The 19,934-nt window shown below is 34.8% G+C and overlaps 1 protein-coding gene across 1 annotated transcript in view; it reads left to right on the top strand.

Moving 5' to 3' along the window:
* The window catches only part of LOC139716440 (G-protein coupled receptor 54-like), a 49,091-nt gene extending 32,718 nt beyond the window's left edge, over positions 1–16,373 (top strand). The window contains exon 4 of the mRNA XM_071627986.1: positions 16,113–16,373. Coding sequence (XP_071484087.1) covers positions 16,113–16,373 — 261 coding nt within the window. The remainder of the gene's footprint in view (positions 1–16,112) is intronic.
* Positions 16,374–19,934: the final 3,561 nt, after the last annotated feature.

Raw genomic sequence — 19,934 nt, 5'->3', positions numbered from 1 at the left:
AGCTGCCTGGGATTTAGCTGCGATTGCCAGAGTGACTGCTTCTCTGTAGACTGCTACTGTGATGCTTCCTGCTTCATGTTTAACGACTGCTGCAAAGACTACACTTTACTATGTCCTGATAACGGCGATCCGTATCCAGGTAGGATGACTGAATATTTGATTCATTTTGCATTAAATATTTGATATGATTGTATACTTGAATGTAACATACATTATGGCCCAAGTCAAAATTTAGCTATCATCTTTGCAGAGGTAATCATTGAAATGACTGTATTACATTTGATTATTTTGTATACATACCATTCCCATAACTGAGAAGCAAAAACATTAGAAAGTTATTGAATTTTGTTGTCTTTTGTTATACTTTTGTTGCACCTGTGCGTCTTCCCTATTAGTTATTCTATTGTGATAACGATTCTGCTACGCAGCTAAAAGTATAGACCTAATGTTTGTTTATTGATTAGACCTGTTAAGACGTCATCAAAGATTGATAGGTGTAAAACCCAAATTAACTCTAGGGCCCGGATGCGATGCTATCGCAGCTAATTGTGACTATACTTAACAGCAATTTCGACAACGCCGTAATCGTACTATCAGTTGACTTGTCAATCCGGACTTGTTAACATAACATCAAGGGGGTGTCATCACAAAACCGGATATTATGGACAGCTACACAACAATACCAATTTATGCGGAAAAGCGAAATCTAAAAAGCAACCAGTTCCTATAAATATCCTTCTTAAGGTTAAAATTGATTACGTGTATGTCCGTAGCTTTTCATTATTGTTTTTATGCAAGGCACTTGAAATTCAAATTTCTTCGAGGGATGCGAGAAAAAAAATAACCCACTTTGCCTTATAACGCTTGATAGATAAAAGACGCAATAATCCTGTGTTGGTTTTACAAGTTATAGCGGGAAACCATTGTTTGAAATTCTTAATTTGGTAGGCAAAAATTGTCAGTTTTCTTCTTTTGTCGTGTTTTGAGTGTTTGATACAAATGAAGGGTAGTAGCATTGAACTAATACAAAGAAAATTTGAGGAAATCTATCAAAGTGTGTCATATTTTCACACTTGTGATTTGTATTTCTCTGAACCTTAAATTCATTTGTATTTTCTGCAAATATTATGAAAGACCATGCGCTATTTAAATTATGACTAAATTTATATTCTTTAAATTCTTGTTTTATATATAAGAGCACTATTTAACGTTAATTCCTTAAGCACTTAGAGTAACAGCTAATAACTGCCAATAACTGGATAAGACATTTCGGAAGGGTACTTTGCTGGAAATACAATTGCAAGATTGGTGACAGATACAGACCCTCATCTTCAGTATTGAATAAACACAACCTAAAACACCCCCCCCCCCCCCCAAAAAAAAGAAAAACAAAAGAAAGAAAGGAAAGAATCTACTTCATGGTACTCTGAGTCACTAGAATATGTCGGAAATCAAATGTTGAATGTCTGTCCTTATCAATCTTATGTTTTACATATTAACATTTATGATAAATTGATCTTCAATGAATATGCGATAACACTGTGTAAAACGTCATTTTCTTCCTCAGAACCCACCATCGTTCCAGGTAATTACGATTGATTTCGTATAGTAGATTAAATATTAAATCTCTGACAACATTCCCTACGTTACCAGCGATACCTAATTAGGAAGCCAAACCATGTTAGTTGTACCAGGCAAACACAGGACGAAATGTGTCAGAATTTCACATGCAAGCAATCTTTGCAAAACCATTAGATTTCCATGACTCAATACCTCATTTAGACCTTACTTGGACAGCAAGCGAACTGTCAGATAATAAGGGGAGTTTGCTACTAACAATGCATTCAAGTTTATGAATATTCTTTTCTGATCGAGGACATGTATTGTAGCAAGATATTCCTATATTATTTGACATACACAATGCATATGGAAATGTGAAAGACAGTTTAAAATGCATTACTAGAGGAATCGTGTTTTGTTTTGTTTTGTTTTGTTTTTTGTTTTCGGGGTTTTTTTTTTTTTTTTTGGGGGGGGGGGGTTGTTGTTGTTGTTTGGCTGTCAGATACAAGTTTCCTAAATAAGGGTACGTACAAATTTGAAATGTAAGAAAAGTAGCTTTGTCTCATATTTCTACTCTCTTTCCATTTGTCTTTCTTTTCTCTGTCTCTTAGAACCCGAAACCACGACAGGTAATTTATCTCAATAACATAAAGCACGAAATGGGTCCCAGGGTATGAACTGCATTTTTTCTTTACTTTGTTGTTTGGTAAATTACTCTGCGTTCGCCACAAAAAGAAGAGAATTACATGACACGCAAAATTAAATGAACCCTGAGGAAGATAGGCAACATACATGATAAGTCATTCTACAGAGGAAACACCTCGTTCATGATAATAATATCAGTCATATTGTTGCTAAAATGTAAATATTTTTTTTTATATTTTGGCCAGTTGGCTTCTATCGGAAGCAAGAAATGAAATATTAAATCAAATAAAAATATGACCTCCCCATATTGAATATTTCATGCACTCTCTATTTACAATTATTATGAACTTGTGAATAAGTCTATAACCATATTCTTATTTTTTAGGAAAATACTGATGAAAATTTATCTAAGCTGTTATAGAGGTGTCAAGAAAGAGTTTTCTGAATGTCATATCTGCTCTCTTACACCGTTCTCTAAAAGCAGTTCCTATTGTGCCTCTGTTTGTGTGTGTGTGTGTGTGTGTGTGTGTGTGTGTGTGTGTGGTTTGGGGGGATTCATGTGTACAATTGTATTGCTGCGAGAAGAACTGACACTTGAAATGAATAAAAAGCATAAAGGTATCAAGATATTTTGAGTAAATCTACATTATACTGACCCAACTCTAAGACAGGGCAAATATGATTTGTAGCCCTTCTCTACCACATCACAGACTTCGATTTTCGTTTCTAATATTCTTCATGATGTCATTCTTTCCAGGTAATATTCCTTTAAACATAGTAATAATATGCTGCCTGTTTTGTTGTTGTTTCAAATTCACAGAGGATTTCTTCTACCCTATCTGGTACCCAAGTTCAGGTATTTTTCTGTCCTTGATACATCTTAGTACTCATCAGAAAAAAAAACCCCAGAATTTTGTATGTGTTTCTCAATTCACAAGGCATGTTTTGAATCGACGATATGCAAATCTCATCTAGGTTACAGCAATCAAACGTTCGTGTGAGGCAGGCTTCTATGTGGTTTTTCCCTGCCTGCTTAAATTGATCAAGACAGAGAAAACAAATTGTCAAAACAAGTGTTTTACCAAACACGATTCCCTCATGTCAGAAAGTTTGTTATAAATAAGATAGATTTTAACATTTCAATCTTTGAAGATTGTAAGCACTTTTTTCTTCATGTTTATTTATTTATGGACGAGTTCGGATATGATCAATTTTAACTCACTTGTTTGCCAATTGAAATATGTCACAGTATAAATGTCGCTTGTCTACCTGCATGCACTGTACGTTTCAACAAGGTGTTATGTTAACTGAAGGTCTTTTTGTATCTTTCAGCGGTAATTGAGTTGGCAAATCTGGTTCATCTCACTAGTGTGCCTTAGAGTAGATCGTTTTCAGGATTAGTTTGTATGACGAATTGATAATTGCGTTCTCTTTTCCTCTCTTTCTCCCTCTCTCTCTGGACTCAGTGGGACGTTTGTCTTCATTAAAAGTGATGGAAAATAATTGAAGAAAACTCGTTTGTTCTGGTCCTAAGGAAAAAAAAAGAAACATAGATTTTAAGGCTAAACATGTAGTGCATATTCGATTTCGTCTTGATTTCAATGCTACATTAATGTTACCGTATCCGGGCAATCCGTCTCAAAGTTAAAACAAAAATGACTTTGGTGTGCATTTTTTTCTTACCTGTTTCTATTCCAGACTCGTTCTCGTGGCCATCTTGTAAGTATTTCACGATGCAATACTAGGATGCCAATAGGATAATTTATCATCCTATTAAAGTAGATCAATTTCAGGATTAGTTTGTAATTAGAAATTGATTGTCGCGTTATATTTCTCTATTTCTGTACTCAGTGGGACGATAGTCTTCATTAAAAATGGATAAGCATGGATTGAGCGCATGATGCAGCTCTCCTCTGTGCTCTCCATTCAACATTCGTCTTGAGTGATTAATTGACCTAATCTTTGTTTCAAAGTTGTACCATTCTGAAATGAGTTTAATGTTAGGTTAAAAACTCAACTTTTAACAATAATGTTTGAATTATGCATGTTGTGATTATTACTTTGTTATGCGCAGTAGAGTATATCAATACAGTAGCTGCGCAATATAGATGTCTTTTATTACTATCATTATTAGCATAAAAGTGAAGATATATATATATATATATATATATTGGTTTTGGCTGTAACAAAAAAAAAGTAAATTTCAAGGCACAATTCTAGACATAGCGTATTGTTATTTCTTCTTTATTTCAATGATACTTTGTCTGTTACCGCTTATGATGCTTGTATATTAGGAAAAGATTCACCATTGCTGTTGTTTTAGAATATTAAAGAACAAATGTCTTTCGTGTGTTTTACCTTACCTTTTACAATTCCAGACTGGGACTCGTGGCGACCTAGTTCTGGTAACTATTTCGTGATAAAATACTCTTCTGATTTACGTAATATGTGTATATTTTCTCCCTTCTGAAGCACAGCAGCCACAGTCAGTCATGTTCTCTATTGCGAAAGCTCGTTCATCCAGAAATCAACAGATGAAAAGAAGATAGTGTACTGACGACCCTACATTGTCAGAGAGTTTGTAATAAATTGGATAGACTTTAATATCCGTTTCTATCCTTTTAGATTTTATCAAATCAACATTAATCACTATTTTGTTTATGTTTTGCAAACGACTGTTCTTGGCCGAATTCGGATATGATCAATTTAAATCATTTGTTTGTCAATTGAAATGTGTTACATGGTCTAGCTGCATGCACTGAACGTTTCAACAAGATGTCATGGCAACTGAAGGTCTATTTGTATATTCCAGAGGTATTTGAGTTGGCAAATATAGTTCGTCTCTGAGATAGTAGATCATCATCAGGATTAATTTGTATGACGAATTAATAATTGCCTTCTCTTTTCCTCTCTCTCTCTCTCTGGACTCAGTGGGACGTTTGTCTTCATTAAAAGTGAAGAAAAATAATTGAAGAAAACTCTTTTGTTCTGGCTGTAACGACTAAAAGAAACCTAACTTTAAGGGTACATCTCTAGTCATAAAGTGCATATTACATTTTTGTCTCTGTTGCAATGCTACATTGTCTGTTACCGCTTATGATGTATGTATATTATAATGTCTTTGCAATATTGCTATAAAAAATAATGTAATTGCTATAGTCTTAGAATTAAAGCAAAAATGTCTTTCGTGCGTTTTATCTTACCTGCTATGATTCCAGACTTCTCTTGGCCACCGTTTTCTGGTAAGTATTTCATGATGCAACACTCCTCCGATTTACGTGATTTCAGGACGCAACTCTCTACCTCTCTTCCTATTTATTCATAAAGATACATACAGTGTGCTAACGACTCTTCAATGTCGGAAAGTAAACTTGGATGGACTTTTGATATCTTAACCTAGGATATTTAATTCAATCAACAATAAGCATTATTTTCCTAATGTTTATAATTAGTTCGTAGACGGCTATTCCTGGCCGAGTTGGGGTATGATTAATTTTAATTTAGATTTTTATTTATTTTTTATTTTTTATTCTTATCTTAATTTATATTCAATTTGATTCAATTTTAACTTAAAACGAGTCTGCGCCAAGATAACTACATGCACCACTGGCATTGTTCCATAGGCTCTGTACTGTTGCAGTAGCATCTTCCAACAAGGAGATGCTACGTACAGTGCCAGTCGTGTCAGTATAGTCTTGGAGCAGACTCCTTAACGACCAACAGGGGTTTGTGGCTGCACACTAAAGTGCAACTCACCGTTTCGTCTTTATTTCACTGATACATTGTCTGCCACCGCTTGTGATGCATGCATATTATATGAAAATTTTCACCATTGCTGTGGGCTTAGAATCAAATAAAAAATAACTTTCGTGTGTTTTATCTTACCTGTTACAATTCCAGACTACCCATGGCCAAGTAGTTCTGGTAAGTATTTTATGATGCAGTACTCTTTTACGTGATTTCATGACGCATCTTCCCCCCTCTCTCTTTCTGTACATATATATATATATATATATGTCTATTAAAAGTAGAGAAATATAATTGAAGAAAACTCTTTTGTTCCGGCTGCATTAAACGAGAAAAAGGAACCTAAATCTTAAAGTACATTTCTAGACAATAGTGCATATTACATTTCGTCATTATTTCAATGATACATTGTCTGTTTCCACTTATGATGTACATGTATGTTGGCCTATATCGTGAAATCATTTATCATTGCTGTTGTCTTAAAATCTACAATAATGTCTTTCGTGTCTTTTATCTTACCGGATACAATTCCAGACTACCCGTGGCCACCTATTTCTGGTAAGTATTTCATGATGCAATACTCTTCTGATTTACGTACGTGATTTTAGGACGCATCTCTTTCTCTTTCGCTATTTCTTTGTGTGTCTCTACATATACATATACAGTATATAAATATGTATTATGCATATATTATGTATATAATGTACACACATCAGCTCCCATTTCAAGTACAGTAATCACAGTTGATGATGTTTGCTATTGCGAAGGCTCGTTAATGCGAAATGAACAGATGAAAGAAGATAAGTACAGTGTTCTGACGACTCGTCATTGTCTGAGAGTTTGGTAAAATTGGATAGACTTTAAAATCCTATCCATGGAGATTTAATTAAAATAAAATGACTTTCGTGTGTTTTATTTTATCTGTTACAATTCCAGACTGGTACCCGTGGCCATCTGGTAAGTATTTCATGATGCAATTCTAGGATGCTAAAGTGTATTATCCTATTAAAGTAGTACAGGGTGGTTTGTGATGACACATTGATTGTCGCATTATCTTTCTGTCCTTCTGTACTTTGTGGGACGTTAGTCTTCATTAAAATGTTACAAAGATAATTAATGAAAACTCGTTTTTGTTTTTGTTTTACTTTGGCTGTAACAAAAACAAAAGGGAACCTAAATATCAATTCACATTTTTGGACATAAAGTGCGTAGCCCTGATTCGTTTTTATTAACATGCCAAAATACATTATCTGTTACCGCTTATGATGTATGTATATTGTGAAATCATTCACCATTGCGGTTGTCTTAAAATTAAAAGTGTCTTTCGTGTGTTTTATCTTAACTGGTACAATTCCAGACCGATTTCCGGGGTCATCTATAGTTTTGGTATTTTATGATACAATTCTAGGATGGTAATAGGACATTTTCCTATTTAAGTAGATAATATTTTAGGATCAGCTTGAAATGACGAATTGATTACCGCATATATCTTTCTCTCTTTCGGGACTCCGTGGGACGTTTGTCTTCATTAAACATGAAGAAAGATAAATGATTTTTTTTTTGTTCTGGTGGATTTCTAGACATAAGGTGCATGTTTTTATTTAAATGATACATTGTCTGTTACCGCTTCTGATGTATGTATATTATGAAAATATGCACCATTGTTATTGTCTTAAAATTTCAAAACAAAACTATACTTCTTGTGTATATCCCCTTACCTGTTACAATTTCAGACTCTTACCCGTGGCCATCTTGTAAGTATTTCATGATGCAATACATGTAGGATGCTAATAGGATATTTATCATCATATTAAAGTGGATATATTCCACGATTAGTTTTTAATGACGAATTGATTATCGCATTATCTTTCTCTCTTTCTGTACTCAATGGGACGTTAGTCTTCATCAAAAGCGAAGAAATATAATCAATGAAAACTTCTGTTTTTGTTTCGGCTGTACCAAAAACAAAGGAAACTAAATTCAAAGCCACATTTCTAGACATAAAGTGCATATCCCTGTTTCTTCAATGATACATTGTCTGTCACCGCTTGCGATGTATGTAAATATGAACATTTTCACCATTGCTGTTGCCTTGACATTAAATCAAAAATAATTTTGTGGGTCTTATCTTACCTGTTACAATTTCAGACTACCCGTATCCGCCTAGTTCTGGTAAGTATCTTGTGATGCAATAATATTTTCCTGATTTACGTGATTTCAGGACGCATCCTTCCTTCTTTATCTATCTCTCTCTCTCTCTTTCTGTATATATTTACATGTATCAATAAATAAATTAATATATAATATATATATATGATATATATATATATATATATACATATATATATTGTGACGAACTCGCCTTCTTGTCGTGAATTAAGAGAGTGTATTTGCCTGTTTGTACAAATGTCTCCGCGAGCCGTGTCAGGATGGCCGAGTAGGCGGGGTTCGTTTTGTTGCAGTTTACAACGATCCCTTTTAAATTACTAAAACTACTAGTCTATGTCTACCATGTAACATGTTGGGTCAGAAGCAGTTCACCAACACAAGCGGCATACATACAAGTTCATCATCACTTAACGTATCTCACTCCCAAGCGTCTCTTGTTGAGGATGTTAAAATTGGTACACCTATTTTTGTTACCAACATTTGCTACCAAGTTCTACTACCAAGGTTTGCTACCAAGTTCTGCTACCATGTTTTGCTACCATGTTTTGCTACCAAGTTCTGCTACCATGTTTTGCTACCAACTTGTGGAACACATTTCACAACTATGTGGTGGCACAAGGTAATGTGATGACTGGACCTTGGATTGGGCACGGGCATATGCGACAAGTCACATTACCACTATTCCCGAAATCCAATAGCGACGACTGGAACTTGGATTGGGTACGGACTATGCGACAAGTCACATTACCATTATACCCGAAATCCAACGGCGACGACTGGAACTTGGATTGGGTACGGACTATGCGACAAGTCACATTACCACTACCCGAAATCCAATGCTGCTTGCTGGTAGAACTCCACTGCTTGTACCACCACCAAGTACTACTTGCTTTATAAGTCAAACTCAAAGAAAGAGTCTAAAGAGTCAAACGTTGAATGAATGTATAAACAGTTTACTTGGTGCTTCCAAGCAGCAATGAAACAAAAGCAAATGAACTCATGCAAACACTTACTGTACTGTTAGTGCTACGGGCTACTTGCTGGCGACGTAGTCGGACAGCGGCCAGTTTATATGCTTCCTTTCCTTAAGAAGAAGGATAGAGGATGCAATCCCGCACGGCCTTATAGTACAGAGCGAATCCTCCGGATATCGATCAAATAACCTATTATCATGTCATGGTTAGTAAATTCGACATAATTATTGATTCTAAACATATTTGGGGTTCATCGTTCCATCTAACGGTATGTACCGACGGCTAAAACAAACATGTAAATACTACGATGGTGCCAACTCATAAATTTCCAACAGTATAACTAATTATTTAACATCAATGTTTAAATCATGATAATTAATTATCCCATAACAACGACTATTGAGAGTACCGTATACGGCACTACTGTTGAAATAAATAGGACGCCCTCTTTTACTGTTAAACGTACAATCGATTTTAACAAGTTGTAATTGGAAACAATTAATTACAATCGATTTTAACAAGTTGTAGTTGGAAGCAATCAATAACAATCGATTCAACCAAATTTTGTTACATGATATATATAATCTGCGTCTATTCCGCACGCTCGCTAATCCGAAATGAACAGATGAAAGAAGATACGCACAGTGTACGCATTGGTCGTGACGACTCTTCATTGTAAGAGAGTTTGTTACTATCCTTGGATATTGATTTTAATCTAATCAACAATAAGCACTATATTCTTATTGGTTATATTTGTAGACGGCTTTTCATGGCCGCGGTAGGGTATGATCGATGTTAACTCGCTGCTTTGCCAAACGAAATAGTTATAGTATACATTTCACTTGTCTAACTGCAAGGACGTACTGTAAGTTTCAACAAGTTCGGGTATGATCAATTCTAACACTTCTTTGCCAATTGAAATATGTTACAGTATATTTCGCCTGTCTATACCTGCGTGTACTGTATTTTTCAAGGTTTTAACAAGGTGTCATGCCAACTGGAGATCTATTTGTATATTTCAGCAGTATTTTAGTAGGCAAATCTAGTTCATCTCTGATTAGTGTGCCTTAAGTAGATCATTATCAGAGTTAGTTTGTACGATGCTTTGATTGTCGCATTTTCTCTCTCTATCTCTCTCTGTACTAAGTTGGACGTTATTCCTCAGCAAAAGTAAAGAAATACAATTAAATCAAACTCTTCTGTTCTGGCTGTATTAAACGAGAAAAAGGAACCTATAGATTTGTGGCACATTTCTAGACATGTAGTGTATATCACATTTCGTCATTATTTCAATGATACATTGTCTGTTTCCACTTATGATGTATGTTAGCCTATACTATGAACTTATTCATCATTGCTGGTGTCATAAAATCTACAATAATGTCTTTCACGTCTTTTATCTTACCGGTTACAATTCTAGACTACTCATGGCCACCTTTTTCTGGTAAGTATTTCATGATTCAATACTCTTCTGATTTACGTGATTTTAGAACGCATCTCTTTCTCTTTCGTTATTTCTTTGTGTGTCTCTACATATACCTAGGCCCTATACAATATATAAATATCATATTATATTTCATATGTATATAAACATACATATATCATCTCGTATCTCAAGTACAGTAATCACAGTTGGTGATGTTTGCTATTGCGAAGGCTCGTTGACGTTAATCCGAAATGAACAGATGAAAGAAGATACGTACAGTGTCCTGACGACTATTCATTGTCAGAGAGTTTCTTTTAAATTTTACAGACTTTAATATCCTGTCCATGGAGATTTAATCAAAACAAAGTGACTTTCGTGTGTTTTATTTTATCTGTTACAATTCCAGACTGGTACCCGTGGCCATCTGGCAAGTATTTCATGATGCAATTCTAGGATGCTAAAGGATATTATCATATTAAAGTAGAACATAATTGGTTTGTGATGACATATTAATTATCTCATTATCTTTCTCTCCTTCTGTACTTAGTGGGACGTTAGTCTTCATTAAAATTTTAGAATGATAATTGATGAAAACTTTTTGGGGGGGTTTTGTGGGTTGTTGTTGTTGTTTTTTTTTGCTGTAAAAAAAAAGGAAACCTAATATCAATTCACATTTTTGAACATAAAGTGCATAGCCCTGATTCGTCTTTATTAACATGTCATAATGCATTGTCTGTTACCGCTTATGATGTATGCATAATTATTACGAAATTATTCACCATAGCTCTTGTCTTGAAATTGTAAATTAAACAAAAGTAACTTACGTGTGTTTTATCTTACCTGTTACAATTTCAGACTGGTACTCGTCATTTGGTAAGTATTTTATGATGCAATACTTGGATGCTCATAGGATGATTTATCTTCCTACTATAGAACATCGATTTTAGGATTAGTGTGTGATGACAAATTGATTATCGCATTATATTTCTCTCTGTGTACTCAGTGGGACGTTAGCCATGTTAGCCTTTATCAAAAGTGAAGAAAGATAATTGATGAAAATGCTTTTTGTTTGCTTTGGCTGTGATTAATTCTAACTCACTTGATTGCCAATTGAAATATGTTACAGCATAAATGTCGCTTGTCTACCTGCATACACTGTACGTTTCAACAAGTAATCATGCTAACTGAAGGTCTTGTATCTGTCAGCGTTATTTAAGATGACGAATCTGGTTCGTCTTTGATGAGCGTGCCTTAAAGTAGATCATTTTCAGGATTAGTTTGTATGAAGAATTGAGTATTGCACTCTCTCTCTCTCTCTCTGGACTCAGTGGGACGTTAATCTTCTTTAAATCTAAAGAAAAACAATTGAAGAAAATTCTTTTGTTCTGGCTGTGTCCAACGAGAAAAAGGAACCTCAATTTTAAGGCACATTTCTAGACATGTAGTGCATATTACATTTCGTGTTTATTTCAATGATACTTTGCATGTTACCACTTAAGGTATATTACGAAATTATTCACCACTGCTCTTGTCTTTAAAAAAAAAAATCGTCTTTCCCATGTGAAGAACAGTAGTCACAGTGGGTGATGTTCACTATCCATTGCGAAGGCTTTTAATCCGAAAATGAAAGACTATACATACAGTGTACTGACTACCCTTAGGCATAACGAACATTTTCGGATCAACGAACCATCGGAATAACGAACCGTTGTATTTTTTTAATATAATCAAAGATTAACAAACCTCCGGAATAAAAAACCTTATTTTGTTTTTGCATTTCAAACCTCGGAATAAAGAAACCTTTTTCGTTTTTGGATAAAACATTTTCCGGCACAACGAATTTTATTTAATTTTCAGATTAACGAAACTTCGGAATATCGAACCGTAACAGTCAAAGTAATGTTGTTTCTAAAAAACAATCATATTTGATAATTGAATACGTTCCCCGTTATCTCACCCAAGATATATTCTATTTCTATATCCGGGATAAAGTTAACCCTATAGTGTACAGACACCCCTTATGTTATTATTTGTGTTTACAGAATTAATGTTTCTCGTCGCGCCATTACAGACTTATTTCAGTTTAAGCTTCCTTGTAATCAAATCAACATACTTTATATGAATAACGCTACACGACTTTAACATTTCTCTTGCTCTGTTTCTTCTACTATAAAATAACAGAACAATTTTCCGACGGGTTTCCACCATTCTAGCCCTTTGGCAACTATTTCTTTTCTTCTTCTTCTTCTTCTCCTCCTCCTCCTCCTCCTTCTTCTTCTGCTTCTTCGTTTTATGTTCTAGTTGATTGTCAAAGAGACATTCTAAGGTACCCGTTCGAATGTGGTACATTAGGTCAGAAAAAATCTACCTTTAAGAAGCAAAAAAAAAAAAGAAAAAAAAAAAAAAGATGAGTCCATACATCAATTCTAGAATCCTTACATTTTGTAGATATTGCGTTTTGGACTTGCTTTGTTTTCATCTGATAATGAATGGGTGATGCATTTTTGCAGTTCCATTAAAGGGTTATTCTGCCAGTACAATATCAAACCCATTTATACAACTTAATTGTTTCTCAATTCTGCTATTGAATGACAGGCCTATATTAGGTTTAGGCCCTAGCTAACGTTAAGTGTCATTACTTCTAGCTTAATGTTCAAGAGACGAAACGAAACATACTCATAGAAAGGAGAGTTGTACATTAACATATATGTCAGAAATGTCATCGACGTAATATTTGTACCTCCGATACCTAGATGAAAATGAATCAGGATAGATTAGGCCTCCTGCGAAAGAAAATCATAAAAGATTAAGGCATTAAAATAATTGCGTTGTTGTTTCATAACTGTGTAAGAATATCATTGGCCATCACATCTCCCACGATATTTCCATGACGTGTAATTCGTAGGTCTAAAGTGAGCTATCAGACGTGTCCGTGGAATTCACAGTGACGTGGCATTATTTTACAGCTCCTGAGATAATTGCTCCAGTCTTATTTTCTGCGTTTAAGGTTAGGGTTGGGGTTGTTATTGGGTTATAGGTTTAGTTTGATATGGGGATAAGGATAAGGATGAGGTTGTTGTTGTTTTTTGTAGGTAGAATTTATAGGGCTTTTTACACTTGTGTTTCTTAACCCCGGACTTTCTCTGACCCAGGACTATCGTTAGTCCCGTACCAATTTTTTCAGCTTTTTACACTCGCCAATTAGTCCCGTACTATCTCTTGTCCGGGGCTAAGGAGAAAACTGACCTTTTTACACTCGTATTTCTTAGCCCCGGACTTTCCAAACCACATGAATATTCATAATTACGCTGTGTACTGTACACGTACACGCACGCACCGGCAGCACTTGATTACCTCGTTTCTGATTGGTCAGTGAGGGTCGGACTTCGTCTCCGTCGCTTAGCCCAGGATTATTTTTTCGTTCTGTTTACACTCACTTGCTTGGCACCGCAATTGCGGTGCTAATCCCTGCTATTTTGCAGGGCCAGATAGTACCGTACTATCGGTGGGGCTAGCCCACTTTGGCAAAAACGAGTGTAAACAGAAAGTGGGCTAAGGATAGTCCCGTACCAACGGTGGGGCTAAGGCCCCCCCTTAGCCCCACCGTTGGTCCGGGGCTAAGCAAAATTTTACAAGTGTAAAAAGCCCTTTTGATTGGGTTAGAGTACAAACAATTCATGGGAGCAATTATCTCAAAAGCATAATTATGTCATGGAGTCGGAATTCACATGTGAGGTGATCATCATGGTATATTCATATAGCCGCGTAAGATTTAAGGTGTTGAATGTCGTTATTATAGTACGTTTTCAATACTACAGACCCTTTTCAATCAAGAAGAATGCGGTATATATGATATGTAGAGCCTAACGACATATCAAAAAAACATACAACTAAATTTTCAGAAATAGGATGGCTGTACTTCTCTCATATGATTATCATCTGTATGATTATCAATGCTATTATTATGAATTTAGCTCGCATTGCAATGGAACTGACACTATTCCAAATATATACCTGATTACCTAGCACTTCGCGACGGTGTATGTCAAATATGCTTATTGAACGCCCTCACAAAGTCGTAAAGGATTTTGAGATGAGAGACACTGAACAAAGTTGTACGCATACAGTTTTATACCAATCTATGGCTTATTGCCTCCGCACAATATTTTGAGCATGGAAGTATATATATATATATTTTTTTTCAGATTACTACAGTGAATCAGCATGCTACTGCGATAACCTTTGCTCCTATTATGGTGATTGCTGTATCGGCTGCTTTCCCGAAGAACCAGAGGACAACGAAATCATACTCCCAGGTGACGAGGACTATGTTATTAGACGATAAGACTAGTGGCAAGTTCACCAAGCTGTATTAATGACAAGCATTGTAATTATTTTTATTATCATCACGTTGATGGAATGATTTTCATCTATTCAGTGACAATGAGCTTTTATTGCGTGAAGTTTATGTCACTTATCTTTTTTTTTTCTTAAATCTCTTCTGGTTAAAATATTTATGAAAATTAGACTCATCTTGGTAATTTTGAAATTTGTACACTTCCTTTCAGATGCTGGCGTATATATGATAGAATTGCTGAAGGAACTGCCGGTAAGACAACGTACTGTAAGGCATATGGCAAATAATATTCCATATTGTCAATCATTAACCAATACGTATCTCTGATTATATTTGATAGCCAAATTCTTCTGACTATACAGACTGGCAACAGCTTTACTGCAATACTTACTTTCCGTACTATAATATTATGTATCTTTTCAAGATCAACATTTTTCCTAAAATCAATTATGTGGTTCATGTTATACACTAATGTTTAATCTATGGAGAAGTTCCTATATGTCGTGCTTTTTAAATTTTTACTAAACAAATACATAGTTTCAAGGTCAGTGTTTCGAAGTTTGAAAGTCTAATAAAGAAGCACAGATGAACATAAATTTTACATTTCAGGGCTTCCTCCTACAGGTTTCTACACTTAAAGGATCATAATTCATCTCGTTACGTGACACATCTCTGCTCTTTTCTTGAGCGCTCCTTGCCTACTGTTAAATTGTCTAATTGCAACATTCTAAAGGAAATTTTCATAAACATGTGCAACGCAATAAAGAAGTATGTTTTGGTTTCAGCATCTTGGTTGTTGAAGTTGTTGTTTTAATATTTAGTCGTGCGTAAGTATATCATTGATTTGTCATACCCTGTATACAAAATTCACTGAGAAGATATTTATTTATCTTTTATATGTTCTTATCAATCGAAATCAGTCAGTTTTTTTTTTCATTTCTTTTATGAGTTTACAAAACCTTGGAACAAAATTGAAATCCACGAGTCCATTTCTCTATAATTATATGATATATTTCTCTATAATTATATGAAATATTTCTCTCTATATTGTCTTGCTACTAAAGAAACATTAATGGGTGACAGTATGACTTGTCTACTTTTTTATTCAGTGGGCCTATCCAAGGAGGTCTATCCAAGGATCAAAGAAAATAACTGTATTCGACCAGGGAGGTATGTTTTTGTTAATAATGGGCTACTTTATTTATTTTATTTGTGACAAATTGTCTTCCTACAGCCACAAGTTCGTCGTCGACGAAGTATAAGTGCTCTACACAGGCGCAGACGACAAGCTGTTGCCGATAAAGCTGGTGCAGCAGTGGAAGAGCAGAAACGTGCTGTCGAGGTCGAGGAGAGACAGGAACGTGCCGCTCCTGACGAACATGCCGAGAAGACGCGCCAACGCCGTGAGGCCGCGAAGGATCCAGTACGTCGTCGCCGTGGTCTTACTCGCGCGAGCCGTAGACGCCGCTCAGAGCAAGCGCAACGCGAGGAGTAGATCAGAGCTAGAGCTAGAGATACAGGGGCTCAGATTCAACCATGGCTACGCATGCCCTTAAATGCCGAAAAGAAAAGAAAAGAAAAATCATTCAGAATGTCTCAAGCTCCTATTTTAAAAACTCCTACTTAAAACAAAAAACAAACAACCCTGACGACCTGTTGCTTAGGTTTAATGCTGGAATATAAATGCATGTATTTCTCATTTCATAAACAAATATGAATAATGGTAACGTGTTTTGAGGCAAAATCGTGAAACTCCTTCCGATTGATTCATTTATCTGCTACTACAAAAAGCCCCTGTATCTCCTTGGACCGTGGAACAGAGAAACTTTTAGAAAGTCTGGGAAAATCTATTAATAGAAACAGAAAGTTTGGAAAGATCCGTTTATTTGATTAAACAAAAGTATAGTAGATAATTTATTTTCCCAAAAATCAATTTAAAGAAATAAAGAGTGTGAATCACCTGATTCTGTCATGAAGAGGCTAGGTTTAAATTTCACAATAACAAAGGATTCATGGTAATACTTGCAGCCAGAAGTAATTATCAAATGAAACAAGCCGAATAATTGTGTGCCTTATTAGTGCTACCATGAAATTTTTCAATTGTCTTTGATTATGAATAAAAACGGACTTTCATTAATTACTGAAAATGATGCTTGTGGTCAATGTTGCATTTAATTGTATGTCTTCGTCTTCTTCGCTGTATCTACTGAGCAAAACACTTATCATCAGCTATGATGCTCAACTCACGAAAAACAACCAAACTACGTCAACATCCAACTTCATATGACATAAGTTACGTCTTAAAGTAATGGCAGAAATTTACTATTGAAACAATAAAGTTGGCCTACAGCGTGTAAAGGACCTGCAATGCAGTCTTCACTTACACAAACAAAGACACGCACACACGCACACACACACACACCACTGCTCGCAAACACCTATATGTGTGCACACACCTAATACACTAATACAAGGTGTATACAGCATGACGAGAATCTTATTACAATGTATTTTCCCCTACCAAATGCAAATTTTGTTTATGTCAGCATTGCTAAAAGTTGCATTGTGTGGAAGGATGGATGCGAGCGCATAAGTTCGTCTTACCATGATATCAAGCCTGCTTTACAAACACACACACACACACACACACACACACACACACATCCACACATTACATGTAATGTACATTATATATACATATAATACATATCATATATATGTATATATATGTATAGCAATAATAAATAGCAATGATAATATATTCGCACTGTCATCCCTGAAGAAGAGGAAGGTTCCTCGAAAATTCGGATTATTCATTAAATCAAGATTGGCTATTAATGCATTCCCTGCATTCCTCTGTTGTGACTTTATTATTGCTATTTATTGCTAGTACTGCCAATACGCGGAACAACTACAATATATATATGTATATATATATATATATATATATATATATATATATAGATATATAGATATAGATATAATTAATGCGTATCCAGGAAAATATAAAATTAGTGCACTTTGTCTTGATTATAAACACTTCAGCAATCAGAAATGTAACACCGTGCGTGGGGAAGCGTACGGTGATTGATTAATTCTGTGTGATTGTAACTATATTGCTATTTGTTCACTATAAGTATTTGTAAGTGTGTGTCATTACCTACCATGTGTCCAGAACAGGACCATGGACCAGGGCCCCGTTTTATCAAAAGATAAATCAACTTCAAGTCCAGAAAATCAACGATTTAAACCTCCCAAATCAACTGTACATATGTCAACATGCCCTTTGTTTTAAGTATCAATAAAGACATCATTACGACATTATATAATGTATATATATTTTTATTTATATGTATATATGTATACATAATATATATATATATATATATATATATATGTATAATATACATTTTTATGTATGTATAATATATATATATATATATATATATATATATATATATATTCCAAAGCTCCAACGAAAGCCCGTCGAGGTGTCGAAATCACGGTATTGACGTTAAAGGCATTAACCCTATTAAGCCCAAGCTATTTTAGCCCTTCGCAGTCCCAAAGGAGGGGGGGGGGGGCACACTGTGCCCCATATGTAACTTTTTTTAAAATTATTTGATGTATCATCGTCATATTCGACACATGGCTAGAGTAACTCATACTCTACATGATGGTACATTTAACTTTTTCTCAAGGTCACCCAATGGAAGGCGCTATTTACCAAAATATAAAGATATACATAGGAAATATACTAAAAACATGATTTTTCTGTATAAATTCTTTATCCCCTTTATCTATGTCTTATTATTGACCAATCATTTTCATATTTGCCTCAAATGATAAGCAAAAGGAATAAAATGAATCTTATTATTTGTTATGGTTGAAATTTCTCAAGGTCACCGAAAAGGGGCGCTATTCATATTAACACCAAGAGATAAATTATGAGAGCTGAGATAAATTATGACAGCTGAGATGAAATGTTTGAGAAGGGTAAATGTATGGTCATGACATGTCATAATTTGCGTAATGGTGGAATTTTGAGATTGCAGACTGGTAATATGATAAACTAATGATATTAGAGGCATAACTTGGGTGAAGGAATCAAAATAACTCATAATAGAAGGGTAATCTTTAGAAAATACTATTATTTTCAATTGGCTCTATTATGTCTATTGTTTTATGCCTTTGTCGCATAAAAGCAAAGGAAATAATAAGAAATAACTTTCTAGGGCCATAATTACGTCACATCTTGCTCCTCCGAAAATTTTCAGCCAAGAAACACCCATTTCATACACTTTAATACTGTTAAATAAAATGAGAACAGAAAAAAGATGCAAGTGTAACTTGCATTGTATATCTGCAAGTTATATTATGCAAGATTGATGCATATATACACTCCCACCTGTGTAATTATTCCCTGCCATCTCTGCCTCTTTCACTGTAGTTATCAGTTCCGCTGTTGTTTTGATCATCATTATTATTTTCTATTTGTGTATATAATATCCACGTTTTGTATCTTGTCCCCAGTCCTGACAAAGGGCAGGAAGCCCGAAAGCTTGAGTAAAATCACTTGTGAGGATTAAGTAACGTCTACCGCCTCCTTACTCTCGTTTATATATATATATATATATATATATATATATATATATATATATATATATATATATAGATATACATGTGTATATTTGTATATATATATATATATATATATATATATATATATATATACATATATATACACACATAACATAAACCCCTCAAAAAACTTTAGAAATCTGAGTTTGATCAATCATTTCTCATTTTTCCTTAGAAACAATTCATTTGTGCTTAGTACCACGCAAAGATTTGATAAATTCTCCTCAAAATGTTACCATACTTGTTATGATTACCGTTTACATGGAGGTGCGGGGCTTATCATATGGGGTAAAGTCAGAACTTAAAAGCTGCAAAATGGCCTAATCTTTTACTTCACTAATGGAGTTTCCTTGTTATGAGTGAGTTCCCCATTGTTTCTTTGGTGTTCATTTTCTGTAACAGCATTTTAATGGAG

This window comes from Diadema antillarum, unplaced genomic scaffold (genome assembly GCF_040938485.1).
Source record: "Diadema antillarum isolate AM-2024a unplaced genomic scaffold, OU_Dant_1.0 scf00000065, whole genome shotgun sequence".
Classification (NCBI taxonomy): Eukaryota; Metazoa; Echinodermata; class Echinoidea; order Diadematoida; family Diadematidae; genus Diadema; species Diadema antillarum.
This window is presented reverse-complemented; position numbering and strand designations above follow the sequence as displayed.